Source organism: Garra rufa, unplaced genomic scaffold (genome assembly GCF_049309525.1).
Source record: "Garra rufa unplaced genomic scaffold, GarRuf1.0 hap1_unplaced_007, whole genome shotgun sequence".
NCBI lineage: Eukaryota > Metazoa > Chordata > Actinopteri > Cypriniformes > Cyprinidae > Garra > Garra rufa.
In genome coordinates, this window is record NW_027394282.1 from 1,006,277 (window position 1) to 1,029,120 (window position 22,844).

General features: G+C 41.6%; 1 protein-coding gene and 1 long non-coding RNA gene across 2 annotated transcripts in view; one reads left to right on the forward strand and one right to left on the reverse strand.

The window, feature by feature from the left end:
* Window positions 1-22,844, reverse strand: part of LOC141313332 (uncharacterized) — an 88,497-nt gene that overhangs the window by 14,846 nt on the left and 50,807 nt on the right. The gene's annotated exons all lie outside the window — the stretch shown is intronic.
* LOC141313327 (uncharacterized) lies at window positions 1,265-6,822 on the forward strand. Its single transcript, XM_073832645.1, has 2 exons — window positions 1,265-1,392; window positions 5,397-6,822. Exons 1-2 carry the CDS (start codon window positions 1,308-1,310, stop codon window positions 6,224-6,226), a joined length of 915 nt encoding a protein of 304 aa, XP_073688746.1. The 5' UTR covers window positions 1,265-1,307; the 3' UTR covers window positions 6,227-6,822.

Genomic DNA, 22,844 nt, shown 5'->3' on the forward strand with positions numbered 1-22,844 from the left:
AAACAAACAAACAAGAGAAGAACATTTTATTTTTCATACTCACAAAACAACTGCCAATCGGTAGTTAAAAAGAATCACCGGAGTAGAAATAATGTTTCAGAGAAAGAGAACATGGAGGGCTTTACTATGAAATAAAGAAACAAAAATTGTGAAAGGTGCATGATACTCTACCGTATAAATATATTTTAGATGATATCCCCGTAAGAGAATCAAAAAATGCAATGGAAAGTTTAAACTGATTTAATATTAAATTACTTTGTTTGTATATAACGTTTATAATACACAAAGAGCTTAAAATATATACAATGTGATAATATACGCTACAATAAGCAATACAAGTACAGTTCTGTTGAACACTAATCTATTAAGCAAGCCCAATATTATAAATATTACAATTTGTATATATTTGTCAAATAATATTTTTCTAATTTCATTACTTATATTAATATGTATTTCGCCAAGAAAAAAAAACTCTTAATAGCATTGACAAAAGTTTTATTGTTCATATGCTTTTCTGTAAATATCTACGCAGTTTTGGATTGTAGTCACAGAAGCGCGTGAACAGGACTTTTACTTGGATCTGGTAATGTGACGTCATAAGGCTGCGGCGCGCTCCTGCATCTGTGTTTGCTTTCAGTTCAGGAAGGTCTGTAGTTTTAATCATTTGAAATGTTTAAATTCATACAATGCGTTCATTCTATTTTATATGTTTTACAAGCGATTTAAACTTTATAATTATTGCGTGTAACATTGTAATATTGTATATAATGATAAACGTTATTTATTGTGAGTAAAGCGCATCCACAGATCAGTCTGATTTCTCTCTCTGTTAGTGATTCAGATCAGAAACACGAATTACAAACTCCGAGTCAATTGAGTCAGTTGATTCACAAAATGATTCACTGTTTCGAATCGCCGCTCGCTGAGAGACCTGCTGCTCAAAACACTGCAAATATGAGAACAAACTCAAATATGTGTAATGACAATTTTGACAAACAATTGCAAATGTTTTTGTTGTTATTGTAATGACAGTCTTAAAATAAAATAGCGCCTTTTTTTCAAATATGCCTCGATTAAATGTAATCACTAAATGTTAATTAAAACTGAATAGTAAGTTGAAGTTTTGAGTGTTTGTCTAATCAGATCATTTAAGATCAGTGCACTGACTACTGAACTAGGGCTGATTGAGATGCACAGAGATTTTTTTTTTCTTGTTAATAATTGTCTTTTTAAACAGAACAAAGTTTCCAACCACAGAAAAAAAAAAAAACTTCTGGTTCGGCAACTGAGATCCATGTAACACAAAGATGGCGTTTATTAAAGAGGAGAGTGAAGACGTGAAGATTGAAGAAACATTCAGGGTCAAACATGAAGATACTGAGGAACAAACAGGTTGGTTTTCATTCTCAAAGCTGAACTATCCTATGAACTCTCCTCTACATTTTCTCAATTCATTTGCCTTTGGCAGGTGTTTTTCTACACTGTCTGCTCTCCTGCAGCTTTCTTTTTTTTTAAAGGATTTCAGCTTCATTTTTTGTTCTTAGAGTTCTCTTAAAGTGATTTAAAAAAGACTTGTGTCTCGCCATATATTAAAAATTTAATATTCACTGCTAGGATTGAGTAATATTTTCATATGAAATAGGTAAATAAGGGCTGTGTGCCTGTGGTATTGCTCTGGTGTAATGATGACGTTTGTGAAATAAAGTCTGGTCGTCGCTTTCACTCGACTAGGGCTGCCGCTTTAATAGTTTACTGAAAGTTAGTTTATGAGAAGAGTCCACTTATATTTTTAAGTTGGTCAGTCACAGAAAAAAATTTGTCCATGTCAAAAACCTTAGAGAGATTGTTAACATCTAGGTCTAATTGGAGTATATTGGGCAGGAAATAAAAACATTCGATAATGGTTCATCAACCTCACATCTGGCTTATCATTTGAAAGTGAAGCATGTAAATAAGCAGCGGACCGCTTCATCTGGTGACTCATGCTGGACTGAGACACACCAGTTTATCATCCGCCTCAGTATTTAAGGTGCTTTTCCTAACATTGTTATATTAATCTTCCTCTGGCTGGTCAAATGCTGGGGTTGTGTGATGTTTGCTTCAGAGAGGCGTGTTAGGGGTGGGTTTTACAGAAGCGTTCTTCTCTCAGTGGAAATGCTGCTTGATTTTGGGCTCGTGGTTTGAGGTGCAAAACCGTTGACCCTGTCCAGCTCATTGTTAGCCCTGGAACACACTGACCCAAACTGGCTATTGTCAACATGAGTGTTAAAGGAACACTCCACTTATTTTGGAAATAGGCTCATTCTCCAACTCCCCCTGAGTTAATAAGTTGAGTTTTACCGTTTTAAAACCCATTCAGCCGTTCTCCTTTTCTGGCAATATCACTAAGCATAGATTGTAAATGTAAAGATGCGATTTTCTAGGCCGATAAGATTAGGAACTACACTCCCATTCCGGTGTAATAGTCAATGAAGTTTGCTCCCATAATATGGGCACAGCAGGCGCAGTAATATCACGCAGCACAACGTGACCAACTTTATAGCTGGGAACTAATTTCAGGCGCTGCTTGATATTACGTCCATATTACAGCAGCAAACTTCCGTGACTATTACACCAGAATGGGAGTGTAGTTCCTAATTATATTGGTCTAGAAGATCACATCTTTACATTTTCCGCTGGTCTTAATACACAATACAACTTCAGAAGAGTCAAGTTTTAAATAGGACAAAAAAATCGAAACTTGTTGGTCATTTTTTAACGTGATGCTATTGGTCTAATAGGATTCAATGATCTATGCTAAGCTATGCTAAAAGTGATGTGGCCTGAACAGGAGAACGGCTGAATGGATTTCGAAACGGTAAAACTCAACTTATTAACTCGGGGGGAGTTGAAGAATGAGCCTTGGGGTGGAGTGTTCCTTTAAAGTCCCCAGGATAAGAGTCTTGCAAATCTGCAAATTCAGGCATGCAATCTTAATTTGTTTTAGGAGGTCTATAGACTGTTACAGTGGCAGTAGTGATGGTTGCAGAGACACTCAGAACAAGCCAGCGGGAGTAAATTCTTAAAAAACTGCTTTTGCGGTTTAAAAGTTATTAGCATATACTTGACTGCAAATTGTCCTTTAGTTTCACAACTTTCCTGTAAGCGGTTCCACGGTCTTCCATAGATTCGAGCGAATGAAGAAGAACACCAATGATTACAATAGGTGCCTGCCTTCGGTGCTAGGCCCCCTTAATTAGATCTTCTAGGTCAAACTGATTTTATTATTATTTATTATTATTTTAAATAGAGGGTTTAAATGCCAGCTTGATAGTAGAAAGATCCTAAATAAGTGAAGAGTTTTGCAAATTACATGGAACACCTCTTACAACTGCTTAGTACAGCAGTCCTCACATCCCACCGCTCTGCAAATTTTGTGTCTATCTCTGATCACAAACAACATTTGTTCTATTTGAATGGAAGTGCCCTGCAAAGTGGACATCATAGGATATCCTGCCATGATTCCAGTTCAAAGCAAGTGTACGTGTTTCATTTAAAGATCATTTAAGTGTACAAGACATTGTAGAAATTGTATTTATTTACAGATGTCACATTTCACATGTCTCTAGTAAGATTTGTCTGTGTGTGAAGACGCTGCAGGCGGTGGCGTAGTGCAAATTAGTGAATAAATGTTCCGAAGTGAAGTAAACTTCAACGGGTTTCCAGTGCTTAGGGAACAATGAATACTGTGTAGGGACCATGTCAGTTAGTACACAGTTCATGCACAGAGCTCAACTGACCTTATGCACGGAGCGTTCTTTAGAAAGATAAGCCAGCTCGTAATCTTCAGCTGAAGCTAATTTTATATGTGATATATATAGACGGTTTCATCGGGCCCACGCGCCTGGACCTAAGTTAACTTCCGGTCTGTATTTATCTGTCTGGTTCGTGTCGCGGGCTACAAACGCAGCTAATAATGAATAATGAAGTTGGTCTCAGGTTATTGTGCTGTGGTATGTGTCTCCCAAACATTTATTTATTTGTGGCGACCTGCCACGATATAAAAACCGACTGATTTTTCAATAGACTCCGTTGAATAAACGTAATGCACGTTTAAAAATCAAACCGAGGCGTGGGTGTTTTTATATCACTGTATTTCTGAAGAAAGACTGTCTTTAGAAAATGTCATTTTCATTTCATCCTGCATAAGGCAGCGTTTTTAAATTAAGAGCTGCTTTGTCTATAGCCATTACCGGGGAAACCTCGTTTCTCGTGCTTAAAGCACCTCCTGCTGGCAGAGGATGAGTTTGCATTTTTAATAAATCAGTCCAATTTACGCAGCCAACATATTTCGCTTGTTATTAAAAAAAAATCTACTCTAGAAGGATTTAGCTGTTGTTACTGATTCTATTTGGATGTCTACCGGAAGTTAAGTTTGGGCCACAAAAGCGCGCATGCGCAGTAACGTTTGTTTATGTTGTTGCTGTTGAAACCGTCTATAGGTGGAGACTCTTGAGACTCATCTACTGCCTCGTTCTTATCAGAAACTAAGAAAAATAATAATCGCAACGTCCTAAATAATAATAGCTGCATGAAAATTCAGTTTCATATTTTTTTTACAATTTATCATTTAAACGGGAGCCTGGCAATCCCAGGAGCCTACCTGCATAGTTGTACATTTAAATGCTGCCAGCTAAACACTTACATAAGATGTTTAAGCTAACGTTAGCTAGCTAGGGATACTTCTCTTCAAGGACATCTTAATGGTATTATCAAGAATGTTATAATCAGTAACTTGCCTTTATAGTCATGAACACATTTTTAAAATCTTACAATATTTTAAAGCCTTTATTATTTTCCAGGTCTACAGCTGTGAAATAAAATTCACTTAAAGGACTTTAAGGAAATTATATCGAATTACCCATATAACCAAAAGATGGCAGCAGAGGATTAACTATTATACAGCTGCCATTTCAACTCCCTATACTTTTTAAGATGTCTTGCTTTTCAATTTATTATAAAATTACTAGTATAATAACTTTTGTCGTTAAATGGTATAAAGGGAAGTTTGGTCGTCTTAGACAAACAACACTTTTCTTTGATTGTGAATGTGAAAACGAGCAAAGTACGCTCATATTACGGCACAGTACAGTTGACCGGAAATGGCTTGTCTTAACAAGGAAGTAATCCATGCCTATGGTCAATTCTAATGAGCTGATTATCAGAATCAGGTGCGTTACTTAAGAGAGGCATGAAAAATATGCAGAGCAGGTGGGGCATGAGGATTGGAATTGAGAATATGGGCATATAGGATGTAGTTGTGTGTTAGTTTTGACACATTACATGTTTGAATGTTTTGATGCTTTTTTGTGTCATTAAACTGGGGTTAACTTTTACTTGTCTTTTTTTCACCCTAGATCTGATGGCACTGAAAGAGGAGAGTCAAGTACTGAATGAAATGGAAGAGAAAGATCATGATTTCATAAATGGAGAAAAATCTTTTAGTTGGTCACAGACTAAAATTACTTCCTCAAGAAAAAAGACTCGAAAGACAGGAAGAAGTTATTTCACCTGTCAACAGTGTGGAAAATCTTTCAATCAAAGAGATAGTCTTAAAAGACACGTGAGAATTCACACAGGAGAGAAACCTTACACTTGCCAACAGTGTGGAAAGAGTTTCACTCAACCTGGACACCTTGGAGTCCACATGAGAATTCACATTGGAGAGAAACCGTATGTCTGCGAACAGTGTGGAAAGAGTTTCAATCAACCAGGACACCTTGGAGTCCACATGAGAATTCACACTGGAGAGAAACCGTATGTCTGCGAACAGTGTGGGAAGAGTTTCACTCAACCCGGACACCTTGGAGTCCACATGAGAATTCACACAGGAGAGAAACCTTATGCCTGCGAACAGTGTGGAAAGAGTTTTACTGAATCTGGACAGCTTAGAGTCCACATGCGAGTTCACACTGGAGAGAAACCTTATGCCTGCGAACAGTGTGGAAAGCATTTCAATCATAGACTGAATCTTGAAAGACATGTTTCAATTCACACTGGAGAAAAGCCTTTCACCTGCCAACAGTGTGGAAAGAGTTACACTCTAAAAGGAAGCCTTACGAGACACATGAGAATTCACAAACAGCCTTATGAGTTTGATCAGTGTGGAAAGAGCTTTGATCAACATGAAAACTTTGAAGTTCATAAGAGAGCTCATAAAGGAAGTCCTTACTCATGCTCTGAGTAGAGGATGGATACCCGAGCCGAGCCCGACGGAACCCGATGGGCCGGGCCGGGTTCGGACAGATATTTAGAAAGGATGCTCTGGTTCGGGTCGGGCTCGGTCACATCAGCGCGGTAGTGCGCCTGTGTTATAACGGCGCACGGTGGACTGATGCTCTCATCTGTTGACATTTCCGAACGCTTTCCTACAGTTGCTTAATAAAAGCGGGCTATCCACACAAAAAAGTGCATGTGTCATTAGTATGAGAAAAAAAAGAGATTTTAACTGTGTCGGGCTGGGATCGGGCTCGGACATAAATATCTTAATGCTTGTCGGGCTCGGGGCGGGTTCGGTTACTGCTCTGTCGAACGCGGGCCGGGCTCGGACAGAAAAATGCGGCCACACAATGTGGAAGAAGTTTCAACCAAAAAGGAAACCTTAACAGCCACATTAGAGTTCACTCTGGAGAAAAGTCATTTATATGTGATCACTCCTTACGAGCTGCGTCAGGCGATATGGGGAACGCCACGCTCTGAATATTGTGTGTAACCGATCCGAAGGAGGGAGTGACGTCACATGCGGGGTGACGTAAGCGACCAGGAAGTATAAAAGCACGTGTGAGGGGGCCGACGTCAGCTTTCAGGAATACAGCAAGAGCTCCAGGGACACGCACCGGGGGGGAGACGGGCACCGTGTAATGCGGTGAGACCCGAGAGGGGCTGCCTTCAATGACCCTGATGCACAACCGTCCAGGAGGAAGACCCTGTTTTGCTTTTTCATATCAGACAGGGTTGACCATAAGTGTCTCTCTGTTGCTACAAGGGCTGCCATAGACCGCCCGACTGTACGGGCTGTCTCCTTAGTAGCGCAGAGAGCCAAATTAGTGGTACGACGGAGTTCTAACAAGTCAACTTCCTCGCCGTCATTAAGGTCCTTTAGCATCATCCTTGTGGCATCATCTTATATCCGTTCTCGTCAAGCCCCACCACATTACCATAGTAATCTGAGGCAGGAATAAACAGATGGAACGAGAACGGTCTTCCTCAAGATCTCGAGATCTCAGCGTGGAGATCGGGGAAAAAAAAGGAAGGCACCGTCTTGGAGGTGGCTGTTTAGTTCACAGAAAGTGCTCATCTAATCTGCTTTTCTGCAGCTCATGACTCTTCTCGGCGGGCCAGTCGATGTTAAATTTGGCTACCGCACGAGTAACCACCTCCAAGAGCTCCTCATATTTTGGCAATTTCTTTCTTCAGCAATGCTCTCCACATCTACCTCCTCGAAGGAAGAGAGGAGAAGCATTGAGCCCTCGTCATGGGGGAAGTGAGTGGGCTTCCACCTCCGGTAGAAGGGCTGTAGATCTGCTGGGTAAGAGAGGAGATAGGGGTTCACCCGTCTCCATCCCCTCCAACATATCTAGCTGCGAACCCCACAAATGCAGCTGCCGCTCAGCGGAAGCAGGGCAGGCACCGCGGGGAATGCTAGTGAAGGCTCCTTTCTCAAAAAGAGCCTTCCGGGAGCGAAGCACGCAAACAGGAAGCAGATTGCAGTGCTGACAGCCGGCCCCCTCAAGAGTCGACACAGCGTGCTCCGCTCCCAAGCAAACCACACATAAGCTGTGTGTATCCCCGCCAGTACCCCCGCCCATAGCGCTTGACGCAGCTTGAGGTTCCCGGAAGGGAACTTTAGTTTTTGAAGTAAAACCATAGTAACTACAAAATAAACCATAGTTTTACTACAGTATTGACAGTAAAACCATAGCAATGATGAAATTAGCTAGGGATGCACAATATGAAAAATTGTTACCGATAGCCGATATTTAAGTCCTTCTTGTGGCCAATGCCGATACCGATACCCAATACTTTCATATTTTTTATGATAATTTTGTGCACCCTGAAAAATACAAAATCTAAGATAAACTAATGAAATTTATATAACTGGGTCTAACAATCATAGCAAACATCAGTCCTGACTCTTCAAAAATGTTTTTATTTTTTGTGTAAGGCACCACAATTCTAAATAAAATAAAATGCTTTGACATGTGACATGAACCAACCAATCAGCTTCATCCTTTTCTTTAAGAACATTGAAAGCACTGCCAAGGTGGAGAAACAGCTTATCATAGCTGTACATGAATAAACATTTTTAAATAAATTTAATATCAGAGCTGCTGAAAGGGATTTTTAATGCTGAAAATCCATTTATCCTTATATATATAGCTGAAACTTCTGCGTATTTATGGAGAGCGCATGTCATGGTAGCTTAGCAATGGCAGACGCCACTGGAGCAGCGCAAGCTCGAGAGCAGTTTGGAATGAAAGAGAAAGCGGCGTGCCTAGCGTTTTCCACGTGTTTTTAGGCGCGACATGTGAACGGCCCCTAAAACAGATTCACCGTGATGACGACCTCTGACGTGAGATATAAGATTTGTTGTGTTAAAACTTGACGACTTTTTACCTCCTCTCGGAATCCTTGCTAAACATGTGTTGCAAATAGCAGAGATGGGACAAAGTCATTGTTTGGCAAATCACAAGTAAGTCTCAATTCATTGCCCTCGAGTCCCGAGTCAAGACAGGCAAGTCACGATTCAAGTCCCGAGTCAAGACAGGCAAGTCACGATTCAAGTCCCGAGTCAAGACAGGCAAGTCACAAGTCAAGTCCCAAGTCCTACGCTTTGACTTTCGAGTCTTTTCGAGTCTTTTTAACAGAAAAATAAAATGTATACAGATAATGTATGGTTGTAAGATCTGTATTTATTAAACAAACCTTTTTTTATGAAAGAACATTGCTCAGATAAAAATACAAATGTAATTTTCTGAAAAAGTGATGAACAGTGCTGCGTCTCGTCTCCACCGCATATTGCACAAGAACGAGTTGACCTTCTATTGCAAAACAGGTCTGAAAAACCAACTTTCTGAAATTGTCTTTACCTGAAATGATTCAAAACTAAAATATATCCTTAAACTAAAAACCATGCCTTCACCCTCAAAACATGAACTTGGACGAAGAGAGGATCAAAAATATAGTCCTCCAAACAGTATTACATTTACTTAAATGTATTATTAATTCAAAACTTACTCTTCTTTTTGCAACTTCAAGTGTCGAACAATTTCGTGCAATTCATTTTTTGTTGACTATGGGTGAGTGGGGCACAACGCGAATTAACATGCGTGGATCAAATATTTCCACACATGCTAGCATAACCAAATTCACGGTATTTACTAGTTGCCATAGCAACACTGCAGGGAAAAGAATTAAACAAATCATCTACAGTCATGCATAAAGTGTTGTCTCCATCTAAAGATGCCACACTTTCTTCTGGCTCTGGGGGTGCTACACCATTTGGTGTGACCATCCTTTGTGTTTAAAAAAACTTTTGCTCCAGGTGCACTTGTGTATAGGTTTTCAATCAGGTAGGTTTCTTGAAGTATGGTTCTGGATTTTGTCTCAGTTTGATCTGTTTCTTCATGTCATTCTAGACAGACTGGACGATGATATGATCAGATCTCTGTGTGAAACACTGGCTTTTGTCAGACAAAAATCTCACTGGATTATTACTATTAATTGCAAAATGAATGTTTGGAAATGTAAAGTGATATTTCTTACTTAGAGGTTGTTCTCAATTCTTGTTTTGGGGTACCCCTGCTCTGTACATTTTACATGTCTTCCTTATTTAACACTCCTGATTGAGATCATCAGCCCATTAGTTCAGTTCATTCATCTCTTTTCCTAACTGATGATCTTCAATCAGGTATAGATATGCATATAAACAGAGCAGAATGATCATTACCGGTAGTAATATATGCAAATGCAAAAGAAAACCAAACTGGACGCAAGAACAGCTGTTACTTCTTGCCCAATGTGTTAATGAAAGCAAGGATATAATGAAAAGTTGGTATAACCACCAAAACAAAAAAAGATGCATGGAAAAACTTGTGTAAATAAATGCAACGTATTTCTAAAATGTTTACATTCTGAGGCAGAGTGCTCTGACACCATTTATGATTTGGTATTAGTAACTTAGGAGTCCTTTGCAAAAATGATTTGTGAAATACTCTTAGAGCAAAACTTTAAAAGGTGCCATAGAATGCATTGAGAAAATATTTTAAATTGTTCTCTGATATCTACATAGAAGGTATATGGAATAGGAAAGGACAAAAAAGAGTTAAATAATAACAGTTGGTGAAAATACTTGTGGCCTAAAGCTTTTGCATAGTACTGTGTATGTATATCTCAGGGGTGCCCAAACTTGGTCTTGGAGGGCCAGTGTCCTGCCAGTTTAGCTTAGTGGTTTTGGGGACCCACTGCTTGGCACATTTTGCATGTCTCCATTATCAGACACATCCAATTCAGGTCTTGCAGTCTCCCCTAATGAGCTGATGATCTGAACCAGGAGTGTTAAATAAGGGAGACATACAAAATGTGCAGATCAGTGGTGCCTCCAGGACAGCTTGGAAAACCACTGGGTGAACCAGTCAAAATGAGCAAACCTATTCTGAATTTCTGTGTCAGGGATGCCCAGACTCGGTCGTGGTGGGCCAGTGTCCTGTAGAATTTAGCTCCATCTTCAATTAGACACACCAGCTAGTCAAGCTCTTACTAGGCATACTAGAAACTTCCCAGCTGGTGTTTTGGCAAGTTGGTGCTAAACTCTGCAGGATACCTTCCCTCCAGGTCTGAGTTTGGGTATCTCTGATCTTTATGGATGTGACGTGCAGCATAAATTGTGTACCTTGACAGTTGTGTAGTTAGATGAGACAAATTTATTTTTGCCGTTCTGTGTTATGGTGGACTTAAGGTGGGTGACTCCACCAAGTCCCCAACATAGAGTTCACGTAAGGCCTCTTCTCTCCACAGTGCCATGTCAAACAGCGTGGACCCGCATCTCATACGAAGGTCCAGGATGGGTACCTGTGATCTGGTCAACCTGGCCGCTACTGAAAAATGACACAAGGGTGAGGACAATGCAGGTAAGAATCATTTTCACCCTGCGTCCTAATGTTTATACTCTTTGTCCTAAATAGTATGTAAAATTACAATAATTGAGTCCCAAAGTATAGTATGATGAAAAGGGTATGCCAAAATCCCAGGATGGTCTACTACTTCAGGTCCATTTTTTGGAAGTGTGGATAATATTGCCCACAATCCATTGCTCTTCGGTAAAGGACTTGGTCCAGAACTACAAACACAAATAAAACGCATTTAAGAAACTACAAGCATGGCGGTTGTGCATGACCGGCAGTTAAGTAGAGATGTTTAGAAAAAGGGGTTTAAGTTACTAATAATCAACATTTAACATGGTAAAAAATATTTAATATTTAATATTTTTCTCCAATACTGTAGGATGTTAAATTAAATTAAATGTGGAGGATGTTAACTGTGTCAAGACAATTGACAGGCCAGTTTAAGACACAGTTGTGTGACGTGATGGTATGTCCCAAAGCTTGCATGCTCTTCTACTTCTACTTCTACACTTTTGAGTGTGTACTTTTTCTTCACCAAATGAGTACATACTTATAGGGTGTAGTGTAAGTAGGGCATCAATCCTGGTCTGGCAATCCCTTAACACTAAATATTTTGTGTATTACTTCTAATGTATTCCCATTCAAGATTAATTCACCTAAATTGTGTATGTCAGATAAGGTTGTTAGCAGACTTCATTATCATGATTGAGAAACTCAAGGACAATAGGGGCTTTTGCACTGGGTAGTTATGGGAGCTCGGTTATAATAAGTTATAAGTTAGTTTACATCTTTTAAAACTTTTTGAAATTCTGTGTCGGTGTTTCTTATGGCATGCAATAGGTTTAGACCTTGTTCTGACCCTAAAATTATCCTCTGTTCTTGCGGGTTGAACATGCTAAACAGTAAGTATGCCCACCAGTAGTTAAGGGAACTATGAACCTGTCCCTCCAGTGGAAAGCCCCTTATAGCTTACAGTTGCCTATAGTAAGTAAATCAGGATAACTGTGTTAGATATTCAATTATGCTTTTAAAGTCACTCACTTTTTCTATCTGCCCCTGGAGACTCAGGTAGCTCCTGTTTGTGAAGATGTCCTCTTCTTCACCAGTCTTGCGTGGGGAAGGTGGATAGAGGGCCTCTTTCGCTGCTCTTCTGGCCTCCTCAGAAATGGGCAGTGGAGCTGTACTGAATATAATAGTTGCTTGATTGACGAACAACCATATTTGTGCGAGAGGGTGAAGTTTTTTACCACGTATTACCACATACTATATATGTATGTATGTGTGTGTGTGTGTGTGTGTGTGTGTGTGTACCTAGTATTCATCACGTTGTGGGGACCAAATGTCCCCACAAGGATAGGAATACCAGTAGATTTTGACCTTGTGGGGACATTTCTCAGGTCCCCATGAGGAAACAGGCTTATAAATCATGCACAATGAGTTTTTTTGAAGTAAAAGTGTGCACAATCTCCTGTGAGGGCTAGGTTTAGGTGTAGGGTAGGTGTAGGGCGATAGAAAATATGGTTTGTACAGTATAAAAACCATTACTCCTATGGAATGTCCCCATAAAACATGTAAACCCAACATGTGTGTGTGTGTGTGTGTGTGTGTGTGTGTGTGTGTGAGAAACATGAAGGCTAATATGTATATTTGAAGTTATATTTGAAATGCTTTCAAGTAATTTTATAGTATACACTATTGTAAGATTTAAAAACTAATGTCTTAATTGTTTTCATTTAGATTTTCATCCTATGACCTTCTGAGGAGATTCTGGGCCTTAATAGAGCCATCACTGCCATATATGGTCAGTGTGACTCAAGCACAGAGAGGCACCTGTACAGAATCAAGCTCCACTGTGGTAAGTAGGACTATACAATACAACTTAATAAAGATTTGGGCTTATGGAAGTTGAGAGAAACATAATGCAAATGTATTTATTTTGAACAGACTCATTCCCTGCAGCCCATTGATGAGATGTTTATGTTCCTCAACTACCTCGCACTGGGTTCAAAACAGCGTGACCTTGCTGACCGGTATGGAGTCCACCAGTCCACAGTCAGTCAGATCATCACAACATGGAGCAACTTTCTGTACACTGTGCTAGGGTCTGTGAGAATCTGGATACCTGAGGAGAAAATAAGGGAACATCTGCCAGCTGAGTTTGAGGACTATGCAGACACTACAGTCATCCTGGACTGCACAGAGCTGAGGTGTCAGTGCTCTACATCACCTCTTCTCCAAAGTGAAACATTCTCGGCGTACAAGTCCCACTGTACTCTCAAAGGCCTGCTTGGAGTGGCTCCTCATGGGGCAGTCACATTTATCTCTCCACTGTATGCTGGTTCCATCAGTGACAAACAGATCATGCGAGTCTGGAATTCTCTCCCTTTTGAGACCTTGAATGGCCATCATGGTTGACCGAGGTTTCCTTGTTGAGGACTTTGTGCCTTGCAAGATCTATAGGCCAGCATTTCTCTGTGGAAGATCCCAGATGTCTGCCTGTGAGGTTAGGGAGACCCAAGCAATTGCACGCCTTAGAGTGCACGTTGAGCACCTCATACGCCGTGTTAAGGAACACAAGTTCTTTGACACCGAGATTCCTTTACGTCTTTTCGGAAACATTAATCAGCTCTATACTGTTGCATGTCTCCTGACCAACTATGAAAATGGACCTCTTGTAAAGGCATGGGCAAAGCAGTGTTTGAGTTCTCTGAAAAACACATTGTCGGTAAATAGCTTTTTTTATGTTCAAATCTTTTATTAGCCAATGTTGCAATAGTTTCTTCAGCCACTTTGTTATAATACATTTTTTGAAATCTATACAAATGACTGGAGGACTGTTATTGCTTACCTTTAGAAATGTATAAAATTGACAAGAGTGTTTTTAGAAATCTAATCTAGGTGCAAGACACCAATCTTGATAGGTCATCACCCAAACAAATCAGTTTATCAAAATCTGCCAAAGTAATACTTAATTGCTCTCCATGTTTAGGAATTTCAGACCCCTGGAGGTTTAGGAATCCCCAAAGTAAAGTATTTTCTTTTTTTTCTCCTCCACATCAAAGTTTTTCTCGAATCAACTTTTTTCTGATTGATAATAAATTGCTGCATTTGGTTATTGCTAGTAGTTATCATCCAATAGTTATTTCAGATCATGCTCCCACATCACTTGATATTAATCTCCCGTTTACATTGCCACTCAAATTAATAATTACATCGAATTTCACGAGTTCCCACTTACATATAATTAGCTGGAGTATGTAAGCATGTTTGGCGTGCTGTCCAGGGAAGGGCTCCGAGGAATGGCCCGAACCTAGAGTACCCCCCCCCCATGTATACTGTAAATCACAGCCTCCGCTCAATCAGTACTGGTACTTTAGTAGAAACCTATACATAAGTGTGACGAACGCTCAGGCAGGTTGGGATCCATGTGCAGCTTTATTGAGAGAATAAGAATAAACAGACAGGCTTGGGTCAGACAATGGCAAACAGAACAACGAAGGCAGATCCGAGAGCGTAAACGGGGCACAAGCATAAACGTCAGACAGGCAACAGGCAGACAGAAAGTTCCAAGAGACAGGCGGGAGGTTCAATAGGCAGGCAGATCAGAATCAAAGTCGAGTAAACAGTCCAATTCAAAAACAGGGAAACAGGGTAACAGGATAAACGCTCAGAATGTTCGCCAGGCAAAACAAGACTTCGCGAAGTTCATAAGGAGAGACCAGTCTTAAATAGTCTTGAGAGTAATGGCAGACACCTGTAGTAGGTAATCAGCCCAGGTACGGGGATTATGGGAAATAGAGTTCACAGTCAGTATTCGGGAGATGGTTCCCGCTGGTGCTGATCGGGTGGAGCCACAGAGGCGCGATTTGTGACAGAGCCCCCTCCCTGCGAGTGGCTCCTGACACGAGGAGGTATCCGCCGCCGGGGTCTACCGCGGGGTCTAGGGGCAGGTCGTTCAGGATGTGAGTCGTGGAAGTCTCTAGTGAGTGAGGGATCCAGAATGTCACTGGCATTGACCCAGGATCGTTCCTCTGGACCATACCCCTCCCAGTCCACGAGATATTGCAGTGATCCGCCCCGGCGGCGAGAGTCCAGAATTTCCCTGACTCGGTAGACCTCCTCGCCGTCGATGATGATGGGAGGTGCTCTCTGGTCACCGGCCTCCTCCTGGTCCTCCACCCCTCTAGGTTCACCAGCGGGCTTGAGCAGGGACACATGAAAAGTGGGTGAGATACGATACTCAGATGGTAGTGCTAAGCGAAATGATACTGGAGTAATTTGTCTTGAGATTTGGAAAGGACCCACGTACCTGGGACTGAGTTTCTTGCAGGGTTGTCGGAGGCGAAGATCCCGTGTAGAGAGCCACACCCATTGACCTGGGTGATAGTCGGGATGAGGGCGTCGATGTCGATCGGCCTGCTCCTTGGTGCGCCTGACAGCGTGTTGAAGGTGAACATGTGCCTCATTCTATGTAGCCTCACTGCGTTCGAGCCAGTCGTTGACGGCAGGGAGCTCTGAGGGCTCCCCGGACCAGGGAAATAGTGGTGGTTGGAAACCAAGTACACACTGAAAGGGAGTGAGATTAGTGGCAGGCTTACGTAGAGAATTTTGAGCGTATTCGGCCCACATCAGAAATCGACTCCAGTCTGGCTGATTGTGATGGCAGTATGATCGGAGGAACCGGATTAACTCCTGGTTGAGGCGTTCGGTTTGCCCATTGGCTTGTGGGTGGTACCCTGAGGTCAAACTGACGTTAATGTTGAGCATCCTGCAGAAGGCAGACCATACTCGAGAAGTGAATTGTGGTCCTCGGTCTGACACAATGTCCTCTGGAAGTCCGTAGAACCGGAATACGTTCTGGCAGAGACTCTCTGAGGTTTCTAGTGCTGTGGGTAACTTAGGGAGAGGAATTAGTCGACAACATTTTGAGAACCGGTCAATAACGGTGAGTATAGTGGTGTTACCTCGGGAGGCAGGTAGGTCGGTGATGAAGTCGAGAGCGATGTGAGACCAGGGGCGTTGTGGTATGGGTAGAGGTTGCAGGAGTCCGGCTGGCAGACGGTGAGATGGTTTGGTCCTGTTACATACTTGACATTCTTGAACGTATTTAATGGCATCAGTTCGTAGGGATGGCCACCAGAACCGGTTATTGAGGAGTTGTACCGTTGCTGCGATACCTGGGTGACCTGAGGTAAGAGACGTGTGAACCTGGTCGATGACCCTCTGACGGAGAGTTTGGGGAACATAGGAGCGGTCCGCTGGGCAATCATCGGGAGGAGGATCGTTGACCTGAGCTTCAGAAATTTCGGTCATGAGGTCCCATTGGACAGGTGCAAGGATGAGAGCAGAGGGGATGATGGATTCGTTGGTAACTGGAGAAGTGGGTGACTCATACATCCGGGACAGAGCGTCTGCCTTAACATTTCGAGAACCTGGTCTGTATGTAACAGAAAAGTTGAAGCGGGTGAAGAAAAGTGCCCAACGAGCCTGTCGATAGTTGAGTCTTTTGGCTGACCTGAGGTATTCGAGGTTCCTGTGATCCGTGAGTATCGTGAATGGACGTTTGGTGCCCTCCAGCCAATGTCTCCATTCTTCTAGAGCCGCTTTCATAGCCAGAAGCTCCCGATTGCCCACATCGTAGTTTCTTTCGGCTGAATTGAGTTTACGGGAGTAGAAGGCACAAGGATGCAGCTTTGGAGGTTCGCCGTGACGTTGAGAAAGAATGGCTCCGATACCTGTATTGGAAGCGTCTACCTCGACGATGAATTCTTGATCCGGGTCAGGATGGTGCAGAATCGGGGCTGTGGTGAATCTCTCCTTTAGGTTTTTGAATGCCTTGGTTGCCTCTGGAGTCCAAGATAGTCGTTGTCGTCCACCTTTAGTAAGCGTGGTAAGGGGTGCCGCCACAGTGCTGAAGTTCCGAATGAACCTGCGGTAAAAGTTGGCAAACCCCAGGAACCGCTGCAGCTCCTTGAGTGTAGTGGGTTGAGCCCAGTTAAGGACAGACTGGACCTTTTTATCGTCCATCGCTACCCCGCCGGCGCTGATTATGTATCCCAGGAAGGAGATTGTCTCTTGGTGGAATTCACATTTTTCTGCTTTGGCATATAACTGATGGGAGATCAGACGTTGGAGGACCTTTCGGACATGGTTGACGTGTTCTTCCAAGGTTTCAGAATAAACGAGAATGTCGTCAATATAGACAATTACGTTGCGGTTAAGCATGTCCCTGAATACGTCGTTAATGAAGGCCTGAAAGACACTTGGACTGTTGGATAACTCGAAGGGCATAACCCGGTATTCGTAGTGCCCAGACGTGGTGGAGAAGGCAGTTTTCCATTCATCCCCCTCCCGGATCCGGATGAGATTATAGGCACTACGTAGGTCGAGTTTGGTGAATACCTTGGCTTTGCGGAGCTGTTCAAGGGCGGCAGGAACCAGCGGTAATGGATAACGGTATTTAATGGTGATGTCGTTCAGGCCTCGGTAGTCGATGCAGGGTCTCAACCCTCCGTCCTTTTTCTTGACGAAGAAAAATCCTGCGGACGCAGGGGAAGTGGATGGACGAATAAATCCCTTGGATAGTTCCTCCTCAATATACGACTTCATGGCTTCAGATTCAGGCTGTGACAACGGAAAGACCCTTCCCTTGGGTGGAATGGTGTTTGCCATGAGTTCAATTGCACAATCCGTGGGACGGTGAGGTGGTAGTTGAGATGCTTTGCTTTTGCTGAAGGCCTCAGTTAAGTCTTGGTAATAATCCGGGATCTGAGGAGGAGTTGACGTTTCCTGGGGTTTGAGTTTGATGGGTTGGTTCAGGCAGTGGTGTTGGCAGAACCTGGACCATTGAACGACTTGTTTCTCCGACCAAGAGATGTTTGGGTTGTGAAGTTCTAGCCACGGGAGACCCAGGATGATGGGATTTTTGGGTGATTGAAAAACAAAGAGACGTATCTTCTCGGTGTGAAAGGCTCCTATGGTGAGAGGAATGTCTTGAGTGGTGAAGTGAATTTGGCCCGGACCCAGAGGACGGCCGTCTAGTGCTGCAACCGCCACATGCATGTCACAAGAGACAAGAGGAACATTATGAGTTTCTGCAAAGCCTTTATCAATAAAGTTTCCTGCAGCCCCTGAGTCTATAAGGGCTGTGGTGGTTATTTTCTTTCCGTTTAGTGCTATGGAGACTGGGAGTTCAAAATTATTGGATAGACAGGATGGTTGACTCACCATAGTAGGTTTGCGAGAAGGTCGAGTCGGGCAGTTGACTCTCATATGACCGGGATTTCCACAGTACAGACACAAGTGATGATGAATCCTTCTCTCCCTTTCCTCCACGCTGAGATGGGTGTAACCGAGTTGCATGGGTTCGGTTTCAGGTGAAGCTGGAGCTGTAGGGATGGATTGCCGCGGAGGGCGCCGCACTTTAGCGATGTTATCCACTCGGATGGCCATTTCGATGAACTGATCAAGTGATTTTCCCTCGTCGCGGCAGGCCAGCTCGGTTTGTAAGTCCGGATTTAATCCCTTGCGAAATAACAGCTTTAAAGGACCAACCTGTCTGGGCGGCGAGCGTGCGAAAGCTGAGAGCATACTCGGAAGCAGAGTTTCTTCCTTGACGCAAAGAGAGTAGCAGATCACCGACCTCCTTACCCCCCGTGGGATGTTCGAAGACCTCCCTGAAGCGTCGCAGAAACTCAGTGAAGGTGGGAAGCTGGTTACCATCCTCACTCCATACGGCTGTGGCCCATTCTAAAGCTTGTCCAGTGAGAAGTGAGCAGACAAAAGCGATGCGGCTGTGATCTGTCGGATATAGTGAGGGTTGCTGGTTAACAAACATTGAACATTGCAGTAAGAATCCCTTACATTTATCCGGTGAACCGTTGAATTTTTCAGGAAACGCCAGGCGAGGGCTGGCCGTGACAGGCGCTGTATGGATGACGGCAGCGGCGGGAGGTTGGCTGGGTGATGGCGCGGGGTTCTCGTGAGAAGGCATGCGAAAGGGCTTGAAGCGCTTGTACCAGTTCCTCAGTGAGAGTGGTAAGCCGGGTTAGTTGCTGTTGATGCACGGCCAATACTGAAGCTTGCGTGGTCAATTCAGCTGACAATTGATGTAGCGCCGCTGGATCTGTGTGGGGCGAAGTCTTCTGTGACGAACGCTCAGGCAGGTTGGGATCCATGTGCAGCTTTATTGAGAGAATAAGAATAAACAGACAGGCTTGGGTCAGACAATGGCAAACAGAACAACGAAGGCAGATCCGAGAGCGTAAACGGGGCACAAGCATAAACGTCAGACAGGCAACAGGCAGACAGAAAGTTCCAAGAGACAGGCGGGAGGTTCAATAGGCAGGCAGATCAGAATCAAAGTCGAGTAAACAGTCCAATTCAAAAACAGGGAAACAGGGTAACAGGATAAACGCTCAGAATGTTCGCCAGGCAAAACAAGACTTCGCGAAGTTCATAAGGAGAGACCAGTCTTAAATAGTCTGAGAGTAATGGCAGACACCTGTAGTAGGTAATCAGCCCAGGTACGGGGATTATGGGAAATGGAGTTCACAGTCAGTATTCGGGAGATGGTTCCCGCTGGTGCTGATTGGGTGGAGCCACAGAGGCGCGATTTGTGACAATAAGAGCCTGATAGAAATATTTATATAAAAAAAATAAATAAAAAAATAAAAAAGTCAGATGGATTTAGAGGCTTTTGCTTCTGAACTCTTGCATATTCACACCGGCCCAGCTGGTGACAGATTTCACACTTTAATAGAGCAGTTAACTGAGGCTGTAATACACATCTGTCATCTGATTTTGAAAAAATATCTTAGTGTATGTCTATTATTTAGACAACAACAACAACAAAAAAAACATTACATTTAAATATCCATAAATATCTGAAATAAACGTATCATTACTTAAATGGTAATATCCAGCTTTAATGTACTGTATTGTACTAATTTGTGTAAATGTCTGTATTTCAATAGGTTTCAGCGAGGGACACAACATAATAAGGGGTGGAACTTTTCTTGAGAAAAACACTTACACAGTAGCTGACAAGACATCCTCAGCAGAAGTCACAATCTGGGGGGAACACTGCATCAACATTGGACAATGGTATAACATGTCCAACATCTCGGTGAGAAAATTCAACAATAAACCATGTCTCAGTTCAACAAAAGACACTGTGATCACATCCATTTCATCTAAAGGCACTGCAGTCTTTGTTCCCACAACAACTTTCCACACTGAAAACTGTGAAATAATTGGCGCACAAGTAAAAAGCACTTACATATGCCCACTAAAACACGTTATTGGAAACATGTCACTAACCAGTACAAAAATACTCAAACCCAATTCAAATTAACTGCAATTGAAGTTAAAACTAATTAGAAATCTGACACTGAAATCAACCTCTGGCAAAATTTTTAAAGCAAACATAGGCAATATGATTATCCAGACACATGTAGATGTAAAACACAGCAGATCTAATGATGATATTGTGGATGCTCTGCTTGAACTTCCTCAAATTACAGTTACAACACACAATGACTTTGTCATTTAAATTGAACAAAATATTGCTTCATTAGGCACTGATGCACCTGCAATCCCTGACCATGACACTACAGATGAAACACATACTAAAACTGTTAAAGACACTAGACAAGACATCAGAGATGTCAAGATCTAGAGTATGATCAGAGTTTACTGGAAATACATACACCACCACACCCCACATGGAAAGAATCTATATGAGGATATATGTGCATATATGAAACCTATATGCAGTATATATGCACATATATGATAATATATATTCTGCTTATATGCGTATCAGGCGTGCCGTAGGTGTCCTGAAAAGTGAAGCCAAAAGTTTTCGATCGCCCCCCAGTGGCTGGCTGCAGTATAGGTCATAAACCCCGCCCTCTCCATGTATCTAATGGGACGAGAGCCAAACTAAATAATCGAATTACACAGCAAATATTTTTTTTTCCAAAGGTGATTTCCATCGTGTGAGGTAGTTCTTATAATGCTGATTCCTGCTCAGGTGTTCGTTTTTCTAATAAGTTTGCTTTTAAGTAGTTATTTGATGCTATAAAAAGGGGGTGTGGTGTCATGATTGTGATCGTGCGATTGGGTCTGCGGGAGTTTGGGCAGGACTTTGACACCGCGGCTCCGCCTCACGACTCTACTGCGCATGCTCTGGCTCCAAACGAACCTCTACTGCGCATGCTCTGGCTCCAAATGACGTAACTTCCCCCAAGATAGTAGGGGCCATATTGAGCTGTTTTGGCTTCACTTTTCTATAGTGGAAAGAAGCGGAGAGGTGTTGTCCATATTTTTTACAGTCTATGATGCGTATATAAGCCACATAGGTCTCCTGTATTGCTTCTTTATATCCACATATAAGCCCTATATGTACATACAAGATGTCTCCTATATAGCTCACGGCAGGATCTGGTCATTTTAGCTCATATCTCACTTTGGCAACTGCACTGTTAAAAAAAAAACAAACAAACTAATTTTACAGAAAATAATTAACTTTTTTATAGTAGTTTTCTGTTATTTCAAATTAAATTCAAAACTTTGTAATATTACTAACAACATCTGTAAACTAACAACTTGACTGTTATTTTAGGTCCTATATCATTAAAGACAAATTACAGTATTTTTTCTTTTTTATACAGGACATTTTTACAGTATTTTTTGTTATCTTAAATTATGTTAAAAACTTTGTAAAATTACAAACAATATCTGTAAATTAATTAAAATTGTTATTTTAAGTATTATTCCATTAATGACAAACTCCAGGAATTCAAATTTTTCTATACAAAAAATATTGTATTTTTTACAGTATTTTTTCTGTTTTCTTAAATTACTTACACATTGGCATAAATTACAAAAACAATCTGTAATTAAATAATGTAGCTCATTAAGATTTATGTCCATACTAACAGTTTAATTTTCTTTTTTTAATTTGAAAGAAAATCTTATTAGTTTTATATTTAGGTGTATTTTACTTTAAAACTCTGTAATTTTATATAAAACAGAAGTAGAATATATATAAAATAGAAAATCAGTCTAAAAATCCACAAATCACGTAACCATGCAATAAAAATGTATTGCATTAAAAATCGTTTATTTTTATAAAGAACAAATTAACCAATAAAGAGTGAGTGTATAATTTGTTTGAAGAAGTCGTGTCAAAAAACAATAGCACAGAAGTCCAAATGACAATACATTTGCAGTCCTCTCTGGTGGAATATACAGTAGGATGATAATTTAGTGTGGGGAGCAGGGCCACTGATCTATAATAGAGAACTGGATTGCTCATGACGTCATAAAAGTGAAGCCACCGCGCCGCCATATTAGTATTCCCTAGTATTCGTATACATTCCATTGAATGAATAGGAAACTATACGATTTTATTGAGAAAACATCACATAACAAGTCAGTGTTTTTATAACTGAAGTCTCATTGTACATTTTCACAATGCAAACGTCCTAAGCATGTAAACGGTTAATGTTGGGAATTCCCTCTGCTTATTAAAAATGTACGTTCATAGCCTACATTACAGTCGCGTACATCAGATAAACAAACATCTTACGATCTCAGTACAGTTATTCACGGTTTATGTCATTTTGTTGTTTATATTCGTACAGTAGACTAACTGCATGTTTCAACAATATTTAA